General features: G+C 34.7%; 1 protein-coding gene across 4 annotated transcripts in view; it reads right to left on the reverse strand.

Annotated features, from left to right (window-relative positions):
• The window catches only part of KCNH7 (potassium voltage-gated channel subfamily H member 7), a 237449-nt gene that overhangs the window by 81195 nt on the left and 133205 nt on the right, over window positions 1–23049 (reverse strand). For 3 of the 4 annotated variants that reach the window (XM_033007897.2, XM_033007899.2, XM_033007896.2), the window contains exons 3-4: window positions 14816–14971; window positions 6635–6667 (exon numbers count right to left, since the gene is read on the reverse strand). In XM_033007897.2, the coding sequence (XP_032863788.2) occupies window positions 6635–6667; window positions 14816–14971 (189 nt within the window). The remainder of the gene's footprint in view (window positions 1–6634; window positions 6668–14815; window positions 14972–23049) is intronic. The other variant, XM_033007898.2, reaches the window with a different exon arrangement.

The following is a 23049-nucleotide window of genomic DNA, read 5'->3' on the forward strand; positions in this document are numbered from 1 at the left end:
ATGATTTCTCGGAGGACATCATGAAATATCTTGTTATTCCCTTTTACTGGGATAAATTCTGTTTGGATAAGATTTCATTTTTTTTTCCAGTCAGTTTTAATCGCCAGCATTTGTAGCTAGCTAACATTCATTAATATTTAGCACTGAAATTTATCATCCCATACTGAAATATTTTGAAATAATTTTTCATTGATGCCTATGCCCAACAGTAATTGTAGAGCAATAGAAGGCAGAGCTTCATCATTTAATGTTTTAAAATTAATGTCCTGTATATTTAGGATTTAATTTATTTTGAATTCTAAATAAAGTTAGAGTGCCCTGCTTTTCTTAACGGAAAACCTGTGTAAGAGCTAGAGTTGCTATGCTAGATGACACCAGAGGTCCATCTAACACACTGTTGGACCTCTGATAATTTCCAGTAGTGGGTACATGGAGAAGGAGTTTAAGAACCACTACACTGTGTTATTTCTCCCAATAAAATTACTTGCTTTCTGGCTATCTGCTGTTCAGAAACTTTCTAAGCCAGAGACTGTGTTCAAACCACAAACTGAATGTTTGTTGTACCTTTCTTTCATGAATTTGTCTCAGTGCTTTTGAAACACAGTTGTGCTTTGATCTGCAAATTATTCTGTAGGAAATAGTTCCATAATTTTAGCATACTTTTGTGAAAAAATACTTCCATTTGCTTGCAATAAACTTGTTGCCTTCAGGAGGGTGCTAGTTCTTATCATACAAAAAATAATAATTTCTCCCTTTATATAGTCTCAATAATGTTTATAGGTTTTCATGCATCTGTTGCATTCCTCTTTGTATACCTCTTTTTCAAGCTGAAGAATGCTAGTATAACTGTATTGTGTACCTCTGGTCATTCTTCTCACTCTTCTCATTTCTTCTTCATTTCTAATGTAATATTTTTTGACAGTGACCCAAGCTACTTGGGGATCAATGCAGTGACATAATGGATTTTTGTTTTGTTCTTAATCTCTTTCCTTGTAATTCCTAATATTTGATTGCCTTTTTGTCTTGTCTTCCTAGCCTGTGCTAATTTAAGATATTTTCACAACAGCTGAGAGATTTATTGACTGGTAACAGATAATTTAGCTTCTAATATTATGTCTGTAAAAAATTTTATTTTCTGTTTTATCACTCAGGCACTCAGTTTCATTGGATTTGTCTGTAAATCTCATGCCATATTCTTAATAATTTTGTAACATGTGCAAACATTCTCACCTCACTGTTTTCACCTTTTCTATCCAAGTAATTAAAAATATATTAAATAATAATTTGTGAGACTCTACTGATAACATCTCATTATTTAGAAATCTGGCCATTTATTTCCATTCTTTTTACCCTAATTTAAAATATAAATCCATGTAACAATCTTTTTTTTTTTTTTTCTCAACAGTTTCTGAAAAAGCTTGTTAAATTCCAAATATTACTCTAATGCATATACGCACAAAACAGTGCAATAAACAGAAATCTCTATTATATGAAACCAGAGTCATGCATGTTTTAAGCAGCAGCTAGAGATGCCAGTTTTCAATCTGCACAGTGATAGTCAGCAGAGTGCACCTTGGGAACATGCATATTTCTTCTAACTTACTAAGTATATTTAAACAAATTGCTTACAGTTGAAATCAGCAAAGTACAGAAAAAAATATTTTATTATTTTTAAATGCACCTAGAATTGAATTGTAAAGCAGTTTATAAATCAATTTTGAAAGCTTATTGCATCAAAAGGGAAACAAATACTATAATTCTTTTTTCATCAATTACCTTGAACTTCTTAAAAATACCATTCATAATGTTTTCTGGCATTAGACACTGTTAGTGGCTTTTTGCTGGCACTCTATTTTAGTCATATTCATATGCAGATGGTCTTTTCAGCTTCATCAAGTTAATGTGACCATGTTATACTGCATTACTGATTTAGCTGTCTAACTGCAGTTCAGCTGGAAAGAATACTCAGTGAGTATTTTGCTTCTTTCTAAGACTCTTGGGCATGAAATAGAAAACTTAAATGAGTAGCTTTCTGTTATTCTCTAAATTGTAATAAATGATCTCAAAGTTAAAATCCTTATTTCCTGCTTTTTAATTTGAATATCCTTTAGAGGAGAGGAGCACTATTATTCTTCTTCAGTGTATAGATAATGAGCTATATGATGTGTTGGACATTCAGCACTCTCCTGCAGTATTGCAGCTAAAGCTACCAAGAGGCCCATTCAGAATTTGTCTAGTTTATGTTACACTTCCTTGCTCAGCTCAGTAACGATACAATTTCTCATGAAGCAAAATTCATGGCCTCAGGCCTGCTGTCCCAGTATAGACTAGATGGGTCAGTGGAGGCTTTCCTGGCATTCTGCTTATGGGGTAGAAACTTTTGTTTGGAAGTGGACAACCCCTGCTTTGTGTAAGTGTGATGTCAGAGCAGATTTATGTTGACTTACAATGCTAAAACATATCTGAGACACAACTAGCTATTTACTATAAATATACAGATAATGTTACATTAAAATCCTTATGTTTTATTGAAGTTGAAGACTAGATTGCCAAGTTCTTCTTAATGCTGAGTCATAGATTTGTATAATTGTGGCTTGCTAAGAGCAGTTGAGGAAAGCAGTTGAGGCTGAGTCATAATTTCAGGCTCACATTCCACCTCCTCCTTTCAAACCTTGCTTCACTGAATAAGTAATTTGCAAATGAGTTAATCTGTTGGCTGCATTTTTTTCTCTGTGCCATCTCAGCTAACCCTCAGAGTTTCTAAATAGCAGAACTCAGTCCAAAAATATACTGCAGATAAGAAACGACACTTCTAAACTGTTCTCAGATGTAGTTATCTCCAAAGTCCAAAATTCAAATTGACTTTTCTTGACTTCTGAAAGCCTTTTTTAATTCTGTCTCATATTTTGGGAGATCAAAGGAGAAAATATTTATAAGTCATGGAAATAAAATGTTTTGGTTAATAGTTTTGTGAAAAATGTATAGGAAAACCCCTATCCCGATAAGAAAAATTAATAGCCTGGTTTTTCCATAAGTATTGAAACAGAAGATGCTAACGATAGAAAATTGCATTTCTTAACCACTGTATACCACCATATAGAATTTTGTGGTGGGCACAAAAATAATGAAAAATGGTTCCAGAAAGACCTTATTAACAGTTACGATCATGGTTGCAAATTTCCTGCCCCATCAATACAAATTTCATTTTGAAAATGGGGTATACCAACAAAAACATACCTGGATAAGGATTTCTTTAGTAACCAAATAAACTTGCATGGCAAGTAATTCACTTATCTGTTCTCTGCAAGGATTATCTAACAAGGAAGGGAAATTATATTTGGCCTGAATATTGCCTTGCTACAATAAAAGTACTCCTCAAACTTCTAGTGATAAGAATGTATACTTACATACTAGACACAGTGGCAAAGTCAGAGAGTTGCCTACAACTGAGAAAGCTTTACTTTTGCTACAATTTCTTTAGTGGTTTTAGGATTACTGGTAGATGCTCTGTGCTATCCCAAAGTCTGTTTAGCCCATGTCAATGCACATGGGATTCCTGGTTTCTAATTGTGAGCACTGCAGAAGGGTAGCCCTAAAAGATATCAGCTGGGAGGTCACGATGGCCTCTCAAAGAATTGCTTGGCCAGGTTTTGTAGCATCTCTAGTAGCATTGTTACTTTCATGCTGATGCAGAGAAGTAATTATACAAGAACCAGTATCGGAAGCTGCTTTCAGATAAATCAACCAAAGGAAGAGAAGTGGTTGCTGGTCTCAGGCTGCCTAGCTCGGAGCTAGATTTAGTCTACTAGACTCTCAACCTTCTCTAGATTTAGACTTTACAAAATCAAATCGAAGGAGCTCAAATGCACAAGAAGTTTGCACAGGATAAATTAAGTGAGGTGTCGAAACTGTCAGAACTATTTCCTGGTATGATATACCACCGGTCCTAGGCTGAGAGCTAAATCAAACTGTGAACTGCCCATGGTCAGATACAACCTGTTAACTGTGGTAGAGTGCCGAAGAAAATTAAGTCTTCGATAGTTTTATTATAGTGAATGACTGGTCTGGCTATAATATGAAATATACGTTACTGTTTCAGTATATAAGGTTAAAGAATACAACATACATATACACAAAGATCAACCTATTCTAAACAGAGAGAGATTTCCTTGACAAGGGCAGGTAAGGTAGGACGGTTATGCCAGACTGTCCTCCAGAGCATGGGTTAATTCAACAATACTTTTGTTCTGAAACTTCCCCAAACAATGAGGAAAATTACTTTTGCAAAAGGAGCACAAGTCAGCTTTTGCTGAAAGATTTTCTGATAATTGAATGTCTACTGTCAAGGAATTTTCAGGATCTAGGTTATCAGAAATACAGATACAGGCAATTATTGAATTGCTGCTCAAAGACTTGGAAATACCATCTAACAACTCATGCAACAGACTAAAGGAAATGATTGCTTTTAAGAAATGGAATCCCTAAACATTGGCAGTCTAAAATAGCAGCAAATATTTGACTATGCTCTATGCAAACATCGAGGCATGTGATGCAGCCTTATTTTCAGACTGGGCTCAGAAGGCCTTAGGACAGAGAATTACAGCAAGAGCCAATTATGGGTTTTTTTCAGTTCTTTTCCCCCAAATGTGGAAAAGCATACATAAGTGGATCATTTTTTTGCTCTATCTTCATTTCTTTTCAGGCAGGAAAAGGAAGGCATATCCAATTATTAATTTAGAAGATTAAATTTATAATTCTCAGATACTGCATACACACATTTTTTTATATCCTCTGGTATGGTCTACTTTAATTTTGGCACTTCAGTTCTTTTAGTTGCCTCTAAAATTTAAGGTTGCACTTGAGTTCTATCAGTATTAGTAACAGCAATGTTTATGTTCCCTTGTAAGTGAGAAAGTTGTTTTATCTCTGTGCTGGTGTTGGAAGCACAAAACAGTGGGACAACTGCTCAGAAGTTATACTAAGAAGTAGTTTGTGCTACTGCTCAAGGAATGGTGTCTTGACCAGTCACACCCGTACCCACTCGACACACTTGGCACAGCAGTGGATAAATACTACCCCAAGTTTGTACCCAAAATGGAGGGATGAGAATTCAATACCAAATTGCAGGGACAGATCAATGGGTTCATTCTCCTTGTTCTTCTCCAGCTCCTGCCCCCTCCATGGGATGCCTTTTGGTGAGATTTCTGACCTTGGCTATGCCGAGTGCCTATTGGGGAAACTGAGCTTGTGATTGCAATCATTTTGTTTGTAGAGCTATATAGTCAGTGTGCAGTTTAGTGCATTTATCATTGCCAATCTCAAAGAATCTGTAGATGTTGCATAAGAATAAACTGTAGTATTCATGAACCTGACTGCTCCTTTTGAATGTGACTGGACCTAGAGCAGACAAGCTGTTTGTAGATCTGGTGTCAGGTCTATAGTCATGGCAGTAATTGGCCTACCTATTAAGAGATAAGTCCAGCTGTCCCTAGCCCCTCTAATCTTTGAGGACCAGCTAGAACACAAGGGGGTTCATCTCTTGCTAAATTTATCCCACACTTAAATGCAACAGCTGGTGATGGCACATTTTTGTCTTCAGGTTATACTTCTCCTACAAGGCATTATTGAGAATGACTAAGAGAATAATATGGTTCCAGATCTACACATAGGCCTCTGAGGTAGTCTTCCAAATCATGAAAGGAAGGGAATGAAGTCTCTGGCCACATACAGGGCTATGCTGAGTGTGGCTGATGAGTGAATTTAGTTTGAACAACATTCTCAGAATCTCTCTCAAAAGACAGAATAGTTATATCCTTGGATGTTAATATGAACCTGTACATTTACCTGTCTGGTATTCTTCCCATTTGTTAATAGAGATGTCATTGTATTAGATCTTGTTCATTGTGTTAAGATTATAGGAGTTACAGTCTGTGAAAAAGCCATAAGACAAAAGAATTTTTGGTTCTTTCAGTAAGAGATTTTACTTCTTGCATTTTTATTTCTTAGACATAATTAAAAGTGGAAAAGAAGAATAAAGTAAATAACTGGAAAGAAATAATAAGCATCACAACAAATATTATATGCAAAGAATTCATCAACTAGAACAATATGTTGCTATCTTGCTGAGAATATGGTGGGGTTTTTGGTAGCTGGAAAAAAGAATTCATTCCATCTATTAAATCAAGTTCTCAAGAAATTCTCAACCCTTTATCACCTTGGTTGCTGACTTTGTTGAGTAAAAAATATTACTTTTGTCTAAGACAGGAAGCCTGAAGAAGTTCTCTTTATGTTTTAACACTGAATATATATACTGCTACCAAATTCCACAGTGTGTTTTGTCTCATATATTGATTGAAATTTTTTTATGCTCTGCATACAAGGACTTTCAGTGATAATAAGCTGAAAAGAATCACTACATTTAGATTTTATATGTCATATAATTATACTAAATTTAATAGTTTAGCTGTTTTATCTATAGTTTTGCAGAAATAAGTATTTAGAGTGGGAGCAAGAGCCATATTTTGACTTGCAGTCTTCTAGAATTATGTAAAATGTAATGAGATCTTGAAATAATAGAATCAGAACAAAGCAATAAAAGGACTTTAGTAGATAGAATTTTTGAAGATAGATTTACCTGAAGAAGAGCCACTTGAAAGGTTGTTACCATCTGAAACACAATTAAACTAGATTTACAAAAAGCTTTAGCTTAAAAATAAACAGATTCAAAAAACAAACAGACTATTAAGAAATGAAGGTAGAATATAAAATTTTCACATATTTTACAAGCAAATTCACGTAGCTTGAATTCATATACAATATATGTAATCTTCAGAAGATTTGTTCTAAAAGTACATTGCCTTTTTATTTGGAAAATTTAAGAACTATTTCTTTAAGAAGTACTTTGATAATTGCTAAGTTTGTTGCATAGATCAATATATGTTTCCAATTACCAAGTTTTAAAGTTGGCTAATGTTTCAGACAGGAAAATAAGGTAGGTGTATCAAAACTAACATGCTATTTCTCATGAACTTTAGCTCTTCTAATTTCTTAGTGATGATTTCTTTGCTAGAAAATGCTAATTTTGTTTGGAAGATATGTATTAAAAAGTTGAAAAATTCATAGTCTCCTTAGGAAGAAAAGGCTTTATTCACTATCACTTGTTCAGAGTATGACCTTAGAGCAGTTTTATATTCCTGATAGGGCTCATTTATTTCATGTCTTCATGGGAAGAACTCCTCAGAATATGTGTCTTTTCCAATTGCTTTCAGGTCTTTGATACTGACTGCTATGTTCCTTAATATAGTCAAGTAATCATGATAGGATTCTATGCCTGAGAAATAAGGCACAGTGGTGGTAAATCCCCTTATTTTTATCTATAGATCTACTTTGTTTGCTGACATTAAAATAATGTCTACTCCATGTTGAATAATCAAATAACAAAACTTATTCCTTATGACCGGTGTCCATCTGAAAATTCTCAAATCCATTTATTTTTTTTTTTTTTTCCTGCTGTCTGGTAGAGTCCTCTTCATCTAAGCTTGAGATACCCTGATAATTTTGATTTCTCCCTCTTCAAGATTAAAATCTCTAATTCAAATTAACAAGTGCACAGATGTGTTAAGTTCTTGTACTAGTTCTTATTATGAGTAATAGAAACATAATGTCTCTCTCTTCCATCAGAGAATGATGCAAAACTCACTGCCTTTATTCTCTGAGGGTACGTATTATAATGTGGGATGACTTTGCAAAATCATTAGCCTAGCCTTCAAGTTACCTCACAGAACCAACTTGTTTTAAAAGTTTTGAAAAGAACAAATAGATAGGAGACTTGTTAAAAATGAATAAAAAAGTAGAACTGGAAGAAAATTCCTGGATCTAATTCAATCCAAGAATCATTTTCATACTAATTTTTTATACTTACTATGTATTTATTTAAATAGCAAAAGGAAAATTTGCAGGGTCTCTGCACAGCCAGAGTATTGTCAACTTGTGTTACTTTTCCTGTCCAGTATGAACAAGTCACCTTCACTGAAAGCTACTGAAAGCTGTGTCATTCCCTCTTTTTGGTTTGTAATCTCTTTAAGCAGAAATTGCCTTTTTTATTGAATGTTTATACAAGATACAGCACAATAGCTCTGTGATCCTAGCTGGGAGAGGCTGTAATGCAAACAGCTAATTAGAGTGGCTAGAATCCAGGGAAGCTTTCTTTCTAATCTGAGCTCCAACAAGAGCTGTCTTGAGGAAACAGAAATGTAGCCATCCCACTTGTATTTCTCTGTCTGTAAAAGAAGACTAATAGAATTTATTTTTCTTAATGGCTGTTCTGTTAAATAGGCAGTTAGGTATTTGTGGAGCACTGAAGGTGAAAGTACCAGCAGTGTTTCTGTCTTTTACTGGTGATTGCTGTTTGGCTATATTCCTTTGCTAAGTGTTCAACACTGTCTCAGTTCACCTAACATTCACTGTAATTTACCTTGGAGACAAATACACATATTGACACTGGGGTTGTCAGAACTATGCTGCTGGTTGGCTAGATAGAAACCTTTGTCCTCCTGGACACAAATTTTCTTGACTAGCTCTCACTTATGATGAATTTGCTCCCAGTGGTGCAGCTAAAAATAAGACCTTGGACAAAATTCTCATTACATTTTGGGCAAAGTCAGGGTGTTACTATTGCTTATACGTGCCACGTTCTATGTGGTGAACTTGTATGCATCAAACGGTTATACAATATTTCATGACAATGTTGTTGTCTAGATACATTTAGGAAAAAATACATGCTTGCCTCTCACTAAACTACTATGTTTACATATACAGCTAAGTGCTCTGCACAGAGGAAAACAAATACTGTTTTTTGAGTTAACTCTTTGACCTAATGGAAAGTCCTGATTTGAATTTCAGTTGTGCTTGTTTTATCTGTGACTTCAGTGGATGCAGTGATCTCCACTCCTGAGATATAACTCAATTTCTAGGACCAGGATAGAGGCAAACTTGAAGTGTAAGCACCTTGAAGAATCTCCTTGCTTGAAAGGTTTTCTGATTATGGTTTTAGCTGTTTTAAGAATAATATTAATCCGTTCATTTTGTTTGAACCTTATCGAAAAAGTATGCATTTATTGGATGTATAACAGATCCTCTCATTTCCTTTAGAAGAAGAAACCCAAGAAATTATTCCAGGGTGTCTTTAATAGGCTTATAGGTCTTGAAGTGATAAAATTATAAGATAATCCTCAAATATCCCTCTTTATATGCTTAATCAGATAACTCTCTGGGCTTTCTCCCATGAGGCAATGAATACTGTATTTGGGAACCAATATAAGCTTATAGGTTAGTACTTTTAACTAGTCAAAATGTTTTGAAGTTAAATGAATAAAACTTGCAACAAAATTACCTTATCTGACTTTAGCTATTTTAGCCTACATATTAATAGAAACTTTGCTTTAGACAGAGCTGGAGTAAATGTTAGAAAAAGCACTTATAGGTCAGCAAAAAAGCATCATGCTCTTGATGGGGCAGAGAATGAAGACAGCTCAGAATTAAAGTTCTGGGACGTATTTCTCATCTTGTGCATGTGTGTATATTACAATCCCACAAATGGTCTACGTTGAGTAGAAAAATTATAGCTGTGTTCTTCATATTGAAGTCAGTATCCTGAAATCTATGACTTTGTGTCAGTGTGAAATGTCTGCTGGTTTTCTCTGTGTTCAGTCTGTGTCATGACTGATTTTGATGTTTTGCAGTTACTAGCTTGACAATTGCAAAGTATTTGGGAGCTTTGAAGAACAGAATCAGGTGCCAGGAGCAAATATTAGTTTATACCACTAGTTCTGTAAATTTCTATGAAAATTCTCCATCAAATTGGTGGAGTGGAACATGCCAGATTGGAACGTTTTACGGATTTGGGAATAAAATTGGACACTTACATTCCTTTTCCTCAACAGATGATTTAAAAACCATATTTATATATAGAAGTTATAGCAGCTTAACACTTTATAATAAAGAGTTTAATGAAGTCTGTACAACACACTGTACAGGATTTCTTGTCTCATCTTATCTTGGTTAACAACTGCTACTAGTAGACAAATTTAAATGATAATTTAGTGGTGTTCACAGAGGTTTTTTGCTAAATTATTTATGCATTATTTCAGTTGGAGTTGAAAATTTGATACAACTTTGGCAAATTATTAGGTTCATGAAAATTTATGAGCAACACTTGGGAGTAATTTTTTATCATCATAGTGGCAATCAAGCAAATGTTAGTGTTTTATCAGATGTGACAGAGAACAGTCCATAAGAACAGTTATAATATGAGTAAAATCTACTTCTAGGGCTTATGTCGCTCAAAACTTTTGATCTTAACACTTCAGTATGCTAAAGAAATATCCTTTAACTTAAAAAGCAGGTATTTATGTCTTCAAGCATTTTATAGATAAAGTGAGGTGGGAATGAGACAAAATTTAGAAAGAGTGATTGGGTGATGAATGGACATCTGTATCAGAAATCAGTTTCTCTGTCTTAAAGTACACATTGTAACATCTCACTGGAGGAGAGGATGATACTCAGTCCTGGAATAAGTGCTTACAGAAGAAATTTCCTCACCTCTGAATGTAAAGATGGGACAGATATAATATTAAATAAATTTCATTATCATTTTAAACAGAAAAAGGTATGACAAGTGTTTTGGGATATTTTTTCTTTTCCAAAAAGGAAAGAGTTATATGCGAACAAAGACTTCCTTTGTCTTAGTGAAATGACATATACTGAAAAATAGAATTGTGACAAAGCACAAAAGCAATGAAAAAGAAAAGAGTGAAAAATCAGTTGGCTGTGATTTAGTAGTTCTTTACAGTTTTGGTGCATGCTAGTGTTTTCCAAAATTTAGATATTTGATTATACAAACACTGGTCAGACTGCCATAGAGAACTGTTGGTAAATTCTTGCAAGGAAGAATAAAGGCAACAAAAGGATCAGCTGACAGGATATTTATACTGCTATTGTGAAGCCAGTATCTTCACTTTTCACATTACTGCCTATTCAGCTTTTTGCTGAATATGAGATAGAAGCTCTTGAGCACCAGACTAGAAAGAATTCTATTTATACTTAAATGTGGCCATCGGACTCCTGGCAATGTACCATATTTTTTAAAAAATAATCTATTATTATAGTAATCTGTCAAACCCAATGCTGAATCAGAACCTAGCTGTGCTAGCCACCGTAATGGCACAGAACAAAAGACAGGATCCCTGTCCCAAATTGCTTATAAGCACCACTTAAGACATCTTTCAATATTCATCTGGTAAATTTTTAATTTTCTGCCGATCCAGAACTAAATGTAATCTCTGAGCTGGACCTAACAAATGCCAGATCCCTTCGATAGGTCAAATTTGTTCAGAAGGTCCTCAGCCCTTTAACAGATAGGAATCCCTCTTTTCTGTTAGAGCTTTGAAAACAGAATGTATGGCATGAAATGTTTTTTTCTTACATTGTGTTAGATTTCAGTCATGAGGAACACTGTGGTAAGTGGTCTTGTTCAGAATTGTTGGCTGCAGCTAGCAGGATAGATGCTTTAGAAAAAGGAAAGGTTTTTCAAAGTTACACTTGATAAATTTGATGTCAACTCTTAATAAATCAATTAGAGGATGAATGATAGTATGGAAGAGTTATCTTATTTTCTAGGGTCATGAAAATAACTGCAATCTTTTTCTTTCCTATTCACTTTCAGTTCTTCTCTTCTTCAATGTGACGCAGTCATTTTTATTTGCTCTCATGTTGAAAAGATATTTTAATATGAGAAAATTCAATCTAAGGAGCTCTGGAAAGAAATCTCTCATGATCTGTGTACTCTGGGTAGTAGATGTTAATGCAGTCTGAAATTTTTTGTCTTTTGTCATTAGCTGTTTCTTATCTTGGCTGTTTGTCAGAGATGTATTGTATTTGTATGGCTGGTTCTCTCTATATTTTTATTCTCTAAATTGGTTCCTGGGTTTGAAGGGATTTTATTTATTTGATTTTACTATTTATTTTTTTTTTTTCTTGAACCAGTATCCATTACTGTCCATTTTGTGTGTAATCCAGTGAAAAGAGATCACCTGTTTTACCTGTTGATGTATGTTCTAGAGTAAGATGCTGAAAAATTAACTTCTTCCTAGAGAATCTGCTGTTTGACTTTCTTATGTTGGAAACATGACTGATAAAATCTGTTTTTAATGGTAAATAATCCACCTTTTTTGTGACTTCTTCTGTTGCTTATTGGTCTCTCTCTGCCTTTTCTAAATTTCAAGGCTTTTGTTTGTTTTAATTCAAATCCACCATTGGACTGTACACAATATCTTGCAGTTATTTCTGGATATTTTGCACAGGTTGGCCTCTTTCTTGAAAATTCTCTCTGCCAAGAGGAATTTTTGGCAATGTAGCATATTTTGTATCACTATTCTTCCCATCCTGCCCACATAACAGTCTGCTCTGAAACCACAAGCAAGTAGGTAGGAGTAAGAGCAGCCAGCCATGTGTCTCCTTGGCATCTGGCTGTAACCACTAGCAGGAAAATGTTTCAAGTCAACTTTCTTGTCTCCTTTTGCACCTCAAGCTTTCTCTATTATGTACTGGGCTTTGAGCCCCACCTATTCATTTTTCAAGAACTCTCAGCAAGGAAATCCCCTGTGTATGTCAGGAGTAAATACTGTAAAACAAAAGAAGGATGTTTTGACTAAGTGTTTTTTTTTTTTTTTTTTTTTTTTTTTTTTTGCGGATGTCCTCTTTAGTGGCTTTTCACTTTAAAATATGGCAAGTGACAACACTTGAAAATGTACAGTGATGAATTGAAGATGAAAGAACAAAAAATTATTTTTCAGGATATAAAGCTCTTTTTTTTTTTTTTTTTTCCCAATTGGATTTTTACCTTCTATTTTGTTAATAAAACCACATTAAGCATGGACCAGCTGAAGAATTTTGTTTCTGCTATAAAACTGTTTTATAAACCAGTAATTAAAATGTTAAAAATTCACAAAATCATGGCATCCCAAAATAAAAACAGCGTATCAGTGGGGTTTACTTGATGTAAATTTTATATTTTTTTTTGGATACAATTTTATTATTTTATCTGATACCCTGAATGGGATTTTTACCATAACATTACTAGAAAAAGGAGAATGTTTTCTTGATATCTCAAGAAAAATGAAAAATGAAAAATACTGCTGTATTGGTTATTTAAAAAAACCTCTGCAAAACAGAATAAGAAAAGGAAGCATAAAAACACAATATTTTAAATATATATTGTAAAGAATATTTACAAAGGCTCTTAAAAAATATGTGAAATTTGGTGAACAATATTTGCAGATTGCTAGTTTCCAGTAATGAAAATTTTCCTTTCCACAGTCTTATATATACTGCCACTGTAGGGTTATATGGACATAAGTAGAAAGATTTTGACCCATCTGGAGCAATTCAGTCAGAGCTCTTTCTCCATGATTAATGGAAATAGTATTTTTTAGTATCCCAATTAGTTATAGAAATAAATTTCAATCTTTAAAAAATGTGAATGATATAGCAATATTACTGGGGGACTTTTTGTTTACATATTTTTTGATAGAGATTTGAGTGAGATCCGATGCATTTTGTCCAGAAGACACAGTGCAGGAAGTCTAGATTATGAAGAATGGTGAAGACTGCTTTTATCAGAAAGAACCTGGTAATGCTGTTATATGCACAGCTACAGGCCTGCTCCTTACAATCTTCTCAACATAACTAGCAGAAAAAATAATACAGCACATCATCACTTCAGGTAGTGCATAGTGCTTACATTGGGAAAGTTCTCCTTTGCTTTTCACAGTGAAGGTCACACCAGTCTCTGTCTCCTATCTAGAGAAAGCTGAAGTGTTGATTTAACAATCAGAGAACTTAGGTTCCAGGTCCCTTTATCATACTAACATTAAAGATTATTACACTGTGAAAAGGTATTTTCCGACTGTTGCTGAGCCAGCCAGGGGTGAGTGTTATTGCTCACAGTTAGAGCATGCTGTGCTTTACTAAGAGCTTGTACAAATGGCGATATGTTCTGGGAAATCTTGTAGTAAGAGCAGATTATGTGAGTGCAGATGCAAAGCAGAAGGATCATGTGCTGTTGCTGCACAGAGTGAAGGTCAGCAAAAGAGCACACATTCTGCAGATAGTGGACAGAAAGCTACATAGTCTAGCTGTATAAGAAGTGGACTTCTGTTTTGTGTAGAGCTTTCTGATTTTGACAATACTTACGTTCCCGAGTGGAATGGATACAAAAGCATTTTTCTGTATATCCAAAAAATCCCACATCCTTCAAGTGAAACTAAATAGTTCAATTTGATAAAATCAGGATGTTTAATTATGTTTTAACTCTTTTTCCACATGTTTTATATTTTCTAGTCTAATTTAACCAAACCTTCCACTAACTATTTTTTATTTGGGAAGGAAAACAGAGATATTAAATTTTGAATCAGCTAAAGTCTTTTTTTTTTTTTTTTTTTTTTTTTTCCAGTTTTCTGTTCATACTCAGTTTTTGTCAAGGGTAATGGAATTCTGCAAAATGTTTTACTTTTAGTGAATTTGTATTTCCTAGCAGTACTCACAAGATCCATGTTGTTAGTACTACCAAAGATTTGAGATTATCTTGCCATCATTATAAGAGTTTGCTAATTTAGCTTCTAATTGTTTTGAATTCTATCTTAAATGAATCAGGCAATGGGAATAGCATAATTTCTTTGGTATCATTATTACCCAGGTTAATTATTCTCCCAGAATAGTAGAGTAGAGGTAAGCAGAGAACTTTTAATGACTAACTTACGATTCACAAGTTTGGATGGCAATATTGGCTTGCACTTCTCAGGAGATGCTACATTCTCTTCATCTGTTACATACTCGAAGTTAATAATAAACATCATTGCTACTCCCTCTTGATTTTTCACTGGAATTATGTGGGTGTTGCAAATGAAGGTAGATCCTGCAGATGGAGAAAAAAAAATACATAAATCAAAGGAAATGTCATTATTTTTTCACTTTAGTAATTCCAGTTACACCAACAAATAGTGAAGAATATTTATTTGAATTTAATGTTTGAATAACAAACATACTATAATTTAAAAAGGAACATTTTAATCTAAAAGAAATATAGCTTTAGGTAATTTATTAGATTATTACCTCTTCCAAAAGTTCTCATCTTTAAAATGTCAATTTTACTTTTTGTTTTTTATTCACTATAAGTACCTACATAGACAGACTTGCGATATGGAGACTTTTAGCACCAAAAGTAGCAATGCCAACAGTGTTCTGACCACAACACTAGTGAAGAAAGGAGAACCCCATTCTTCTAAATGTCAAACATTCTTCAGGCTTTTGGTTCGATTACAACAGGATGAATCATGCATTAAATATTTATGGGTGTAAATATATCACTATTCTTATTTTAGCTCTCAATCTTTTTGGGGCTGTATAATGTTTAGGTTTGTGTTAAAAATGCTATCTGTTATCTGATCCTATGGGGTTTTATATTCTATCACAAAAAACTTCTAAAATGTGATAAGAATTTTCAGTAAGTATTTGACTTTTATGTAGAATTTGAAGTATGAATTTAAAACTATTCTAGTTATCATATATGTGGAGCATATCCAGCTTATACTGAAATGAACAGAAGGTGTAATTTCTCAACACCTCTGGTACTAGGGGTGTTCTTGTTCAAATGCCTAATCACAGATTTAAAGAATTCTTTGTGCCAGTTCTTCCAGTATAACTTTTAAGAAGTTTCATTTGACATGGTCATTAGTTTGTATTTAATTCCGTCTGTTAACCTTACAGAACATAGTGGTTCCAAAAATAACAATTACTGTAAGCAGTACAATAACGTGCTAGAAGTTTCATGCAAACACAACTGTGAGATAGTGTCTTTCCATGATAACAAGGGACTGGTTTAATGCACATTATCTGCAATTTATGCATTCAAATGCAGTAATCATTGAAATTTGACAGGCTGTGCAATTTGACAAAACCAGGTTCTGATCTGGGTTACACACAAGAATATTTTTTTTTTTTTTTAATTTTTTTTTTTTGCCATTGAGGAGAGAAAGAGTAAAGAATTATATAATTATAACCAAGATCAGATTCTGGCTCCTCATATTTAATGTAGTGCTTGCTATAATGTGGTATGTATGGCAGTTTGAGCTATGTATAAAATTGACATGCTTGCTTTTCAAGTTTTGCAGCTGTACCTTCAATCTATTTAATAAAACAGTTAAACTGTGGCACTCGCCACAGTTGCCATGGTTACAAGCTCAATGACTTTAGTAAACAGAAAATAAGCAATTTAAGACTGTTCCATTAGAGGTAAAAATAGAAGTGCTGCAGGCCAAGCATTGCAACATAGACTGGTTAAACAGAGGGTCTGAAGAGAATTTAGAAATAATCTTTGTGTGTTTAGCTAACTAATAGAAATACATATTGAGTTTAAACTGTCAAAATTATATTTGTTGATTCTCTTGGAAGGAAATAGTATGTCATGATGTAAGACTGTGTTTTGACATGCAGATTTATAGGTTGAGCATATATCCCCCAATCAGACACCTTTAACAAAAGGACTGGAAATGGGGCTGGGCTGAGGTCTGCATGGCTTTGAAGAACACTGAACTCCAGTGGATCAAATGTTTATCAGCTTTTGCAAACAAGGATGATGAAGAGACTCAGACTTCTTTAAAGACTTTCCTGCTTTTGAAAGCAAGGGTGTTTCAGCTTTTGAAATGCTTCCCACAGTGCTAAGTAATGACACTATCTCCTGTTCATGTAGAACATTCCGCCCGCAAGCATTTACAAACCTCATTTGTACTGGAGCTAGGGATTCACATCTCTGGGGAGATGCAGAAGCTGTTTAACAGTCCACAGTTTAAGAATGTGGCAAAAAGAGCAAGGGGTTAAAAAATTTAAGATGTATATAGAAATATTTTGGGAACAAAAAATGGGAAAGATTCGTGTCTGATATAAGTGTAGCTCCTGATTCAGTGTAGTTCCTTTGAGGACCAATTGCACCAGCAGACTGAGTTCAGTATAGTTCATTAGCGTTAATTTTTTTCAAGACACCTGGACTTTTTAAGAGGGAAAGAATACTTACTTGGTGCAAATGACTGGAACTGGAATTCCACAATTTAACCAAAGCATAAAGCCTGCCACAGTCACTGTTAGTGTTTGTCTTTAGTATAGAAACTGCTATTTGCTGTACACTTAACAGTATCTATCTCTATTGAAATTGCAATAAGGAATTATGAATTACAAAATAACAAGGAAAACCCTAGTGTGTCTGAAAAATAAGAGCTGGGTACAAAGAAAGAATACTAACAAATTCAAAAGATAAACTTTGAGTTGGAGTTGATGGCAATAAAGAAATACTAAGAAGTAGACTGTTTATAAACAATTTTATTTAGTATTTGCACTCTGGCATTCCACTACTCTTCATTGCACTCAGCATGTTTTCCCTGTTTTGTCTCTATACTGAATATTGCAAGAGTAAGAAATGCTTCTGATGAGCAATAAAAACTGTAATGAAGTTTCTGGAATTTGAATTTCTCATCTAACGGCACAGAGCAAGTGGATGATATAATCAGAATAATTATGAAGATTATACCTTTCTAATTAATAAATTCAATATCCAGCAATATATCTGGATTTTCTAGTTTACTATTGAGGAGTAATCATGAAATATACCTGCTGTGCTCTCTTGTTATTGTTGGGGGTGATAAAGAGGAAAAGCTGGATATTTTCTTGTCAGCTTGAATACTGTGCTTATAAGGGCTTGTTTTCTTTTGTCTATGACATTTCAAAGCCCACTCTTTCATCTAGTTAAATTAGTGGCAAAATATCCATATGTGAAGTAAAGATTCTACTCCCCTACATGCTGGATATGATGTTTGATTCTGTAGTTATGTATTCAACAGTATGATTTCACAGGACCAGACAGACTGATGTGAAAGAAATATCTACCAAAATGTATATATAAGTGACAATAAATATTTGAGAAATAAAGATTTAAGATATATTAGGATTATATAATAAGATATTGCCCCATTTGAGCAATTCTGATGAAGTAAAGCCTATATAAATACTTGGCTGCATAATATTTAAAGTTGACTTGCTTCATGAGAGCCATACAAAGCAGGCACATCAAACCAATTAATCTGGTTCATAAAGTCTATTTACCTTTCCAGTGATTTTCTATAGAAGATTTTAGAACAGATTTTTATCAGGCTGCATCTTCTAGGTACAACTGCAGTCATTTATTTGAATTGTAATAGCTCCTTTTATGAGCAATTGGGAGAGGGCAATACAATTAATACAACAGTGAAGGCATTCCAAATTACAAGAACCTCCATTCTCATATGAAAACCTCTGACAAGCAAACTGAAAAATGACACATTCCAAGCAACTATTTTGATTCACCCTTCCTGTGAACAAAATTTTCACAGGCCATTACATATGCCAAGCTTAAAGGATCTCTGAAAAATGACACACTGTGGAATTTAGATAATTGTCCTAATTCTGCAGAGGCCTCATGTTTCACACTTCAGGGACCTTTGAAAATCCATTGTGGTTCTGCAGGATGGGTCTGTAGCCCTGTTACCCTGAATGAGTCTGACCGTTGCTATCTGCATTTGATCATTAAAAAATTTCGACTCCTCCACCTCTGTACAAATTTGAGGACTGCCTTCACTGGGGCTGAGAGTGGTTCCAACATATTTTGGAAACAATCTTGTCTCCCTGTGCCAAAGCATTTATGACTTCTCAGATATTTTTTGTTACTAGAGCTGCTGTGGACAGCTGATGAAGGCTATAGAAAGAAAGATGTTGAGTAAGTCCTCTGTGTGCATATATAAAGTTCTCTACAGGCTGACCTCATACAAGAGTTTTCTAGGTTTATACTTTTTTACTGCTGCAACCCACAAGTAGTCCAGTGTAGGTATCTGTACAATCCATAGCCACTTCTGCTCATTTAAGATTGAAGGTGGGAAGGAATAAATCAAAACAGAACGAAGGAAGAGCCAATAATAGCTTGACTATTAGAACAAGACCAAAGGCAGTTAAAAATTAGAGGCAGAGATACTGTACATTTCCAGAGCTAGGTAGTCCTGTTTGAAGACAAATTTGAATGAGACACTTCTGCAATGTGATAATTTTATGATAATATAGGGACAAGAGAAGGAAGCTGGATATTCTTTGCACTTTTATTAAATAATCAAGATGTTTATTTTGGGAATAACTACCCTCCACTTTTCCCAACATGATTCACATTTTGTCATGAAAATAAATGTGAAAAATGCTTTCTCTCTGAGGGACAACCTTAGAACATATTAGTTACAAACATAAAGTTTATACTTTACATTTTAATTTAAAATCTTAAACTACCAATTACAGTAGAAGTGCAACTAAATACATTCCATATTAAATGGTGTACTAAGCTTGGTCTTAATTCTATCAGCATTTTACTGAAAAGGAGCACAGAAAAGTCTGCAATAGTTCCCATGGCTTTCTACTAACTCCTTGACTCCCCCAATTCAATACTCTCTTTCTCCCTAACTGACAAAAGAAGCATCTCTCTCTACTTCTGCCCCAATCTGGAAGGTCTTGGAAAGTTGCTTACTCTGTCTATTCAGGTCCAGGGCAATACTTGTCCAGACAGAATGTAAAGGGAATTTAATGAAATTAAAGTATGCTCTGGTCTTGGGAAAGAAAAGACTGTCCTGCTTTGTGTGGACATTCAGGAGGGCTGAGGCTGTGGGCTTTGTCCACCATGCCCAGCATGGCAAATACAAGTAGTAACAAGCCCCTTAGAAACATACAAAATGCTGATAACCCAAGTCTTGTTCTCTGGCCCAGACTGCTGTTTATAATCTATTTTGTTGCCAAATGCTGACAGATAAAGGACATGGGCATGTTCCCTATATGGACCCGTGTGGTAGGGTCACAGGGACTGGCATGGTAGATGAGTTAGATGGAAGGCAATGTGGGAAGGGAGTTACAAAGTCTTGTGGAATAAGGCTCTTGCACACTACTGATAAGACTTTTGCATTGTTGAAATGCCCTAAGGATAAGCAGACTTCTCTTGCTTGAAGCAGCTTCATGTGTGATCAGGAATTGTGACCTTATTCCCTGTTGCTCCATATCTACTTTCAGCCAAAGTTTAAAAAAAAAAAATGGAAGGAAGTAAAAACTTTTTTCTATATGTTGTCAAGATTCTAGTAACAAACAGGTTAAAACCTTGTTTTAGGAAGCAAGTGCTCTCATAAAGCTGTGAATGGTGCGGAAGAATGACACCTGAAAATGACTGGTTATAATTTGCTAATAAGAGCAGTAAAGCAAAGCATCTTGCATCCTTGAAGGGTTTTAAACAAAGAAAAGGAAATTGGAAGATAAACAGCACCCGGTGAATATTTGCTCTGCTTTATGTGATTTCTGTGATTTACCACTGAAGAAAGGCCTTTTCTTTTATACTTAAAAGACAGAAGCCTATTTACCTCTGATTTGAGGTCCACTCTAAGCAAACAGGGTACTTAGTTGAGCTTTTGTTGACATTTAGGGACAATTGCACTGGGGACGTTAACTGAATATTCAAGTGATAGCCAGTTTGTCAAATACTGAGGGATGATGTGTATCGTGATGTGGGGACTCACCATGATGAATCAAAGGCTGAAAATCTATTCCTTTGGGTTTCTATTTAAGCACAAACCAGGAATAATGCAGCATGTCACAAGGAATCTTGTTTTCAGTGGACTAACTGGAAAGCTTTGCTTTCTTTTTCAAATCATACAAAGAACTCTATTCCTGTAGTGTTATGGTGAAAACAGTCATGTGAAGATTCGGCAGAATTTCATATGAAGTTATGTTAAAGGGCTCCAAATGGCTATTCAAGCCCATTTCTGTGTCAATGAAAACTATTTCCTAACAGATTTTCACAATTTAGTCTGCCTGTTTATAAAATAAAAATGAGTGGAAGAGTGACTGAATCTGCTCAGAGAAAATTGTCCAGTTCTTAGTGATGTAGAATCAGATAGCTGGAGACAGATACCAGCTAGCTACTTGCTCAATTCAATAACAACCCCATGAAAGAAATACCAGACAAATATTTCTGTTTGTTTTTACCTGCAGCTCTTTGCATCTTTGCACTTGATGCAATTTATTCAGATCTTTGGAGAGATCTGATCTGTAAAGACTCTTTAAATTTTGTCAAAACTTTGGCTCTATAGGAAAGAATGACTCTTGGATGTTCCTTTTCTCCCTGCCCCCCATTTGTTATGTAATTGAACACATGAGGAACAGGAGGAAACTTGATACTAAGACTAAAGATTACAATATTTGTAGCCATAAAGAGCATCTATTTCAGGAATCACAGGCTGCATTGCAAACGTTGCCTGTTGCTGCCCTTCAAAGTACACAGGTATTATTTCACTTTCTTCTAAAAATGGTAGGACTGACACATAAAAAGAAAAGTGTTTTATCCAAAGCTGCATCAAAAATGAATGAAGAAACTAAGGGCAACACAAAGAAACTCTTGATCTCATTTTCACAATTGAATTAGTAGGTAACAGCCCCACACTGTTAACACGTCTAATATGTTTCCACACAGAACTTAGGGTAATGTGTTGTACAAGTCTCTTTATCTTTTACCTCCATCTTCTGAGCTGTGTCTCTTTGTCACCATTTTCCAATTCCATCTGACTGAAAGCGAGTTACCTTATGTGGCAAGAATGGGGAATTCACAAGCTTCCCATTAAACATGCTGCAGATGTATCTGTATGACTGTCTCTTTTAAAAGATTCATTGCAGAGAACAACTAAAAATAGACAACAGGTTGAAATGTATTATATCCCTTTTCAATTGAATAGCTATTTTTAAGGGGGATGGGTAGAGACAAGAAGAGTATATTTGATATTTATCATTGTAAAAAATTAGATTTTTTACAGTGATTAAATGAGACCTGTTCCCTTTGACATTTCACTCCACCCTCCATATCAGATAGATATTCATTCTGTCATGGAAATTGTTGCTGATACTAAGATATGATTTATAGGACTGATGTAGGTTTTGTAAGGTATTAGCCTACAGTGTTTAAAGGTGAGGTAAGAATTTTTAAAATAGCAAACTAAGAAAAAAATTACCCTCTGGAGACTGTGGACAAGTTCATTATTGGACTGGCCTATATAAATATCTCATTTTCTCTCCCTTTAATCCCATTTATAATATAATTCAGTAGCTAGATAAATACTGTTAACTGTTCGCCCCAGCATTACTTATGATACTTCATTGACACAATTATCGGTAGCTTCCTAATTATACTATCTACACCTACACTAATAGAGCTATGGTGATTAATTGTAATGCTGAACAACTTTTATATGGGAGGACAGTTTCCTAGTGCTTTGTTGTTTAAGCATATATAGACATGTACAGGAGATACAGAGCAATTAAATATTTGGCAAGGAAAGAATAATGAAATGAAAAATAAACAAGCAGTGATGCTCTATGTCTATAAAATAGATACCAAGAAAAGAGCACAGAGTGAAAAATGTTGAAAACTGCTTGCACATGGAAGGTTAAAGACTTATTTAGGTTCCAGGTTGCATGTAGAATTTTAGGAAATCACACCTGGTGCAGAAACTGCAAGATAGGCTTTTTTCTTTCTGTCTCAGTTCACCTGAAAACTACATTTTAGGTTTGTGAGGGGGCATTTCTCTAGAGCACAGACTGAAGTCAAGATGCTCAGGTCCTACAGTCAGTCTTGAACTCTCTCAAACTGGTATTTCTCGTAGATACACTCTGATACATGTATAGTGGGGTGAAAGCTGGATCTGAAATTGTTTTCTGGATAGATTCTCATTACTGGCAGTTTACAAAGCTGGTACATTCAAACATGAGTGTTACTGGGAATCATTTAGGCCCTAAACAGTCTAAAAGCTCTATTATGCAGTCTTTTTCTTCCAGAAGAATATATCAAATAATGCTGCATCTGAAAAGCAATGTCTCTGACTTGTTAATAAGAGTATTTCT

The sequence above is a fragment of the Tyto alba genome, unplaced genomic scaffold, assembly GCF_018691265.1.
Source record: "Tyto alba isolate M040663 unplaced genomic scaffold, T.alba_DEE_v4.0 Super-Scaffold_7, whole genome shotgun sequence".
Taxonomy (NCBI): domain Eukaryota; kingdom Metazoa; phylum Chordata; class Aves; order Strigiformes; family Tytonidae; genus Tyto; species Tyto alba.